Source organism: Drosophila guanche, unplaced genomic scaffold (assembly GCF_900245975.1).
Source record: "Drosophila guanche unplaced genomic scaffold, DGUA_6, whole genome shotgun sequence".
Lineage (NCBI taxonomy): Eukaryota > Metazoa > Arthropoda > Insecta > Diptera > Drosophilidae > Drosophila > Drosophila guanche.
Window position 1 is genome coordinate 13,707,422 of NW_022995743.1, and position 5,948 is coordinate 13,713,369.

Consider the following 5,948-nt stretch of genomic DNA (forward strand, 5'->3'; position numbering starts at 1 on the left):
AAGCGCAAATACATTTTGAACCCAGCCCAACCGCGTTGATTATAATTTATTTAAAACATTGCCCTAAATCACGGTACACACTTACTCTCAAGACAAAATAAATAAAGTACATAAAACATAATTAAACAATATAAGACAATTAAAAATATGATATTAATGGAGCGCAGCTAGGCGCTCTCATACTTCCTTAGCTTATGCCTGTAGCATTCCATTTCGATCCGAATGGTCTCCAAATTTCGCTTCATTATAAGTGTCTGCATTGCCTTCTCGTCCAGCTTGGTTTGCAGATAGTCGCTGTAGGACTGCACTCGCAAGTTCTCTTCCTGAAGGCGGACAATCTCTTTACGATGGCGCTCAATCTCGCTAATAAGGCGCTCGCAGATGTTCGCGCTGTCGTTAGCCACTGACAGGTCCACGGCAAAGAGCTCGTCCACGCTGAAGTGCCCGCGCTCCTTGGCGTCACTCGGCTCTGCTTGGTACTCCGGCATAGAATTATTGCGCAGCAGGTTTTCCTTTGCCCTGCGACTCTTCTCGTCCTGGGCTTCTATGTCCGTAATGTACTTTGCCACCTTGCTAGTCACATGTTTGTAGCGCCGCTTGGTGTATGCCGAGTGAGAGAAGCGCTTCCTTCGATCCTCAGCTTTCGACTGCGTGGCGTCGCTGGGCGGTACGCACTCCGGGAGGGTGTTGTGGCCCTGCTGCTTCTGGTTGGATTCCACAAACTCTAGATTCACCAAAAGGATTACTTGGAATGCTGAATGACTACCGCACGTGGTCGCTTACCTTTATTCCCAAAGATCTTTGGCCTCTTGATGTCCTGCATCTGGCGTGGGGTGCTGGCGCCGTCGCTGTTAAGCTGGTCGAACAGATCGGCTGGAAACGATTCATCCATTATAGACATATTACATAGATTTATCTTTTATCTTCCTGAACACAAAACACATATAGGAATAAATAGCACCGTTACTCTAGAGATGGGCTTTACATACACCAGGAACATACCGTAATATGCTAAAAAACTGATTCGAATACCATTATATACCGAAAACTCTCTTCAAGCATTTATAACACTTATTAAAGAAAATAATCGAATGTTTATTGTTATTTAATAAATATAAGGGTTAATATAATGGAAATACATATTTCATGGGCTGTGCTTTCACTTATTTAGCTGTCGATATTGCTGTAACGCGCTGCTCCACTTTAGTCACTTTGCTGGTGATGGTCTCCAGATTTTGAGCGAAGGTCTCCTGTACGGAATGCAGAAGTTCCTTGTTATTGACCAGACTGGTTGTTATGGTACCCTGCTTCTGCTCAATTTCGGCTATAATCTTAGCAAAGTTGTTTGCTGAAATGCACTCGAGGCAATTAAATAAACGTTAATGATTCTGTGAAGTTCTACTTTACCATATTTGTGTAGGGATTCCAGAGCTTGCATACGCTCAATGACATGCGGCAATATTTCGACAACAGGCTCCGTACGCTTGGCAATATCATAGAGTTCCGAAATTTTCTGGTCCCTTTTGGCGTCCTGGGAGCTGCCGCTGGACTTCTCGGCAATGGAGTCCATTTTCCCGGCCAGAGTCGTTAGGCGCTGCTCAATGGTGTCCAGCTTGTCGGGCTGCAGCAGGGCAGCCTTGGTGCTGAGTTGGCGAACAGCTTCCAGCACATTGGTCGTGTTGGTGGCAGCGGTCAGACGGCTTAGCTTTTCCGGCTGTGCTCCCACGGCCTTCTCCAGTTGGTATAGCCGTTGCTCGAGACTAGCCACTCGAGCTGTGGATGCCAAATCAGTGCCTGGCGTTGGTATGGCCGTCAGTACGCCGGACTGCTTGAATTCCTCCACTTGGCTAATGAGCGCTTTCACTTGCTTGCTATTGGGCACCTGCTCCTTGCCAAGCACCTGTTCCAGCTTCAAAGTGTCCAGTACCTTCTTTGCTGTGCTTATGACAGTGGCAACAGCGTCGTAAGATTGCTTCTCCTCGTCAGCAATCTTGCGATCCACTTGCAGAGCGGCCACCTCATTCAAGAGTTCGTTCATTTCGATCTGCAGCCGCTGGCACTTTTGCACGGGAGTCTCCTTTTCACCCTGCCCCACAAGCTCATATTCGCCAGCGCCTCGCATATCGTAGCCACGGCCAGAGCGGCGACCGATTCGGTCCGTAAAGTCGACGCTTCCCTCGAGCGTTGCTCCGCTAAAGCGTTTGTGGGCCGCGCTAGCGGAGATGTGCATTCGCTCTATAGCCTCATTCTCGGGCTCTTCCTCGTAGTAATCAGAGGTGTCCGTCTCGGGATCGTCGGGCGTTTCGTAGACATCAGGTTGGTCATAGGCCTGCAAAAAAGGGAATGAAAATTACGATTTGGACGCCACCTCATTGCTCAACTCACGATTCCCGGAAGGTTTTGAAACTTTGGATCGGCCATAGCTGTGGGCACGGTGACTAGTCCGGAGGTCCTGGTCGCAAGGATATGCAATGTTTTTCAAAGAAAAATAAGTTTTTGCAAACAGAAATCTGATGTCATAAACAGTGTGACCCAATTTTAGCAAAAGTGCAATCAATAGTAGCTAAGAAACAATAAAACTATCGTGTCGTACCACAAAATACTACTAAATAAGTATCTTACCAGGTGCGGGACCTATATAGGGAACAAAATAACATTCGTAGATAGTAGCTCCATTAAATCCGCTTAAACTAAAATTAATCAGCACTAAAGATTAAGTGGAACGCCGTTATTATACAGAAGGGTGAACCAGTTAATTTTATATTTTATACTTTTCGAGGTCTATGGTATATTTCGGTATATTTTTGAGGGTCAGAAAGTAATATCCGCGGTCAAACTGATTGGCTAGTTACAAACGCTAAAGTTAAGCAGTGCTGTTTAAATCTAATTCATAGATTCTTGCTAGCATCTGCATAAATATAATGTCGTCTTTGGAATATTCTTCCGCCAGATATGACGAGCTACCGTTAGAGGCAAGTCAACCGAAACTGGCAGTCCCGTGACTGCCGTTCCATGTAGATTCGAATATCTGCCTGTTATGGGCAACAAAACAGTCACCTGATTACATTTCGCTTTTATGATCGCAGATTGTTTTGAAAATATTTGGCTACCTGGACTACTCAGACCTTCTGGCGGCTGGATCGACGTGCCATCTGTGGCACTCGGCGTTGGATCAGACCGAGTTTAAAGCGCGCACCCGTGTCTGTTTCTCAAAAGTAGTGCTCTCGGATCAGCAGAGTCCAGCAGTTGATTTGATGCGATGCGACAGACGTTTCAACCACTTTATGCTCGAAGATGTGACCCTTGGCCAGGCACCTGAGCTGCTCAGGTTCCTAGGTCAAACGGCCCAGTCGCTGGCCCTGGATAATGTTGATTTGAACGACAAGCAGTTCTATGGCATGTTGGGTGTGCTGCCGCATCTCCATTCCCTTTCCCTTAAGCGCTGCCTGCCGTTGTTCATGTCTGGCTCCTTCCTCGAAAACGGCACCAATTCCAGCTCAATTCTCAACGAATTGGCAACTAACTTGTCGGGCATGAGAGAGCTGTCGCTATGTGATAACCAATATCTCACCGACGCCATCCTAATGAGACTGACGTCGTTCATGCCTCGCCTCGAGGTGATCAATATGGCTGGCTGTCAAATCGCCTTCCATAACGCGCTGCAACTTCGCTTCTACCCCAACGCAAGCCAGTCCGACAGTGTGATGCTCAGCGAATTATTGCTTACATTCACCTTTATTCTGACCATGCTGAGCCTGAAGCAAAGAACTCTACGAGAGTTAAACTTCAGCCATACCCTTATCGGGCAATCTCTGTTGCCGCTGGGCCAACTGAATCTAAAGTTGCAACGCCTCTATTTGGCCGGTTGCAGGCAGCTAAATGCCACGACGATAAGAACCTTCCTCGCCACTCAGCCGCTTTTGACTGCTTTGGACTTGTCAGGGACCACGTGCGTGACCGATGAAAACTTGGCCTGCATTGCCGAGACCAACTCGCAGCTAGAGAATTTGAAGATTAACTGCTGCACGAGAGTCACCAACGTTGGAGCGATCCATCTGCACAAGCTGCGTCGCCTGAAAAGCCTCGACATCTCCAACTGTGATGGCATAACCAGCGATGGCATCACCGCGGGCGTGGCAGCCGAGGAAAACAGTATAATGCTGGAGCTAAATGTGTCCCACTTGCAAATCTGCGAAGAGTGCGTCAAGTCCATTGCAAGCAATTTGCGCTCCCTGCGCTCGCTCCATCTGAACAACTGTGTCAATGGAGTCACGGATGAGGCCATACAGTTCGTAATTGGTCAGCTGCGTTGGCTGCGCGACCTGTCCCTGGAACACTGCTCCGGCGTAAGTCCAATCAAAATATATTCCCAATATTGCCAATCTGAATCTGTTTAATGTAGTTGACAGATGCTGGCCTCACTGGCTTGAACATATCGAAGCTGGAGCAGAGTCGCAAGCAACTGGGCCCTCAGGCGTCTACGATGGAGAACTTCTACCCGCCGTATAGCCACAGCTTGGGGGAGCGGGACGGCTCGCTGCAGTCTGTCAAAATATCGCTGAGGAGCAAAGCAGAGGACGAGATTGTGCGTGACGCTAGGCGCAAGCAGGTCATGCTGGCCGCCTACGAAATGAAACTGATACACAAGGAGGACTTCCAGGGGCACAACATTCAGCAGCTGCGTGGTCTACGCACCCTCAACTTGCGTGGATGCAACAAGATCAGCGATGTCTCCCTAAAGTACGGACTGAAGCACATCGAGCTACGGCGATTAATGCTCTCGAATTGTCAGCAAATCTCCTTGCTGGGCATGGAGGCTCTAGTCAATAGCTGCCCCTCCATTGAGGAGCTGGATCTGTCCGATTGCTACAACATCACAGACAAGACCATGCAGGTGGTCACAGCCAACCTGCCCCGCCTGCGAGCCCTGCACATCAGTGGCTGCAGCCAGCTGACGAAGCACACTCTCGACGCGATCATCGTGAACTGCACTGGTCTGCAGACGCTGTCCGTCTACCGATGTCGCAGCATGTACGCGGACATCGAGGAGCGCTTGTCCGGCATACGCACGCTGCGTAACCTCAATATGGACAATATGACGAGCATCGACAATGCCGAGTTCTTTCGCTTAAAGAAGCGTCTCGATTACTGATATTTTGCCGCTGTTTTAATTGTTTTGGTATTGTATTATTTTCAGTTGTACAACTTTCGCTAGTCACATGTCCCGTCACATAACACACGTCTTTTGTGGAGAAAGACCTCTCATACATAAAATATTTAGCAAAATATATATATGTATGCATACACATATAAAATTTAAATATAATATTTAAGTAGCTATGCTAAAATATGTGTACAACACACAATAGGAAAATGATGAATTAATTTCAACTGTGAATCGGCTAATTTTTCTAAGGAAACATCTGTGCATGTGTACATTTGTGTGTACATGTTTATGTAGCTGTGATTTTTCAAGTGATTTATACATATTTACACTTTGTATGCCAGTCCATTATTATGTGAAAAGCTATTTAAATTCAATTTTTGTTTTTGTTATTTTTAAGTGTTGAAAATGAGTTATTTTGTTACTACGGAAAGTTATGGAAGCTAAAATAAATAAATTACTTTAATCAATTATTTGCAGCATATATGTATGATGCAAGTCTTGTCCATAACACCAATATACACTTTCGAATGAGCGGGAGACTCTATATTTATCTCGCTGTAGGTGTTGGCGTTGTGTGCAATTTTCTCAGAGTGCCAATTACTGGGTTATAATAAAAAAAACACAAAGGTGATTCGTTAAAAATGAAGATTTATTTTAAAATGAGTTAAGAACATTTTGTGTTATACGTGCTAGAATCGTCATCATCATTATCTCTTGGAAAAAAGGTCGTCTCCCACATGTACATACATACATTAATATGTACATATGTATAAATAGATAC

The 5,948-nt window shown here is 46.1% G+C and overlaps 3 protein-coding genes across 3 annotated transcripts; 1 reads left to right on the forward strand and 2 right to left on the reverse strand.

The window, feature by feature from the left end:
* Positions 1-16: 16 nt before the first annotated feature.
* On the reverse strand, positions 17-967 carry LOC117582716 (protein swallow-like). The gene is made up of 2 exons (XM_034270643.1): positions 784-967; positions 17-724 (listed from the first exon to the last, which is right to left on the reverse strand). Exons 1-2 carry the CDS (start codon positions 899-901, stop codon positions 168-170), a joined length of 675 nt encoding a protein of 224 aa, XP_034126534.1. The 5' UTR covers positions 902-967; the 3' UTR covers positions 17-167.
* A 107-nt stretch (positions 968-1,074) lies between these two features.
* LOC117582699 (dynactin subunit 2) lies at positions 1,075-2,546 on the reverse strand. Its single transcript, XM_034270608.1, has 3 exons — positions 2,386-2,546; positions 1,408-2,329; positions 1,075-1,348 (listed from the first exon to the last, which is right to left on the reverse strand). Exons 1-3 carry the CDS (start codon positions 2,419-2,421, stop codon positions 1,164-1,166), a joined length of 1,143 nt encoding a protein of 380 aa, XP_034126499.1. The 5' UTR covers positions 2,422-2,546; the 3' UTR covers positions 1,075-1,163.
* A 274-nt stretch (positions 2,547-2,820) lies between these two features.
* On the forward strand, positions 2,821-5,295 carry LOC117582668 (dynein regulatory complex subunit 6). Its single transcript, XM_034270602.1, has 3 exons — positions 2,821-2,972; positions 3,087-4,346; positions 4,403-5,295. Exons 1-3 carry the CDS (start codon positions 2,922-2,924, stop codon positions 5,150-5,152), a joined length of 2,061 nt encoding a protein of 686 aa, XP_034126493.1. The 5' UTR covers positions 2,821-2,921; the 3' UTR covers positions 5,153-5,295.
* The last annotated feature ends 653 nt before the right edge of the window (positions 5,296-5,948 follow it).

Bases quoted from the DNA above. Each gene is read 5' to 3' on its own strand.
- LOC117582716 (XM_034270643.1), bottom strand. From the start codon at position 901: ATGTCTATAATGGATGAATCGTTTCCAGCCGATCTGTTCGACCAGCTT. The intron at 725-783 runs GTAAGCGACCAC...TGGTGAATCTAG, and splicing joins AAAGATCTTTGGGAATAAAG to AGTTTGTGGAATCCAACCAG.
- LOC117582699 (XM_034270608.1), bottom strand. From the start codon at position 2,421: ATGGCCGATCCAAAGTTTCAAAACCTTCCGGGAATC. The intron at 2,330-2,385 runs GTGAGTTGAGCA...CCTTTTTTGCAG, and splicing joins TTCAAAACCTTCCGGGAATC to GCCTATGACCAACCTGATGT. The intron at 1,349-1,407 runs GTAAAGTAGAAC...AGTGCATTTCAG, and splicing joins GGAATCCCTACACAAATATG to CAAACAACTTTGCTAAGATT.
- LOC117582668 (XM_034270602.1), top strand. From the start codon at position 2,922: ATGTCGTCTTTGGAATATTCTTCCGCCAGATATGACGAGCTACCGTTA. The intron at 2,973-3,086 runs GCAAGTCAACCG...TTATGATCGCAG, and splicing joins ATGACGAGCTACCGTTAGAG to ATTGTTTTGAAAATATTTGG. The intron at 4,347-4,402 runs GTAAGTCCAATC...TGTTTAATGTAG, and splicing joins CCCTGGAACACTGCTCCGGC to TTGACAGATGCTGGCCTCAC.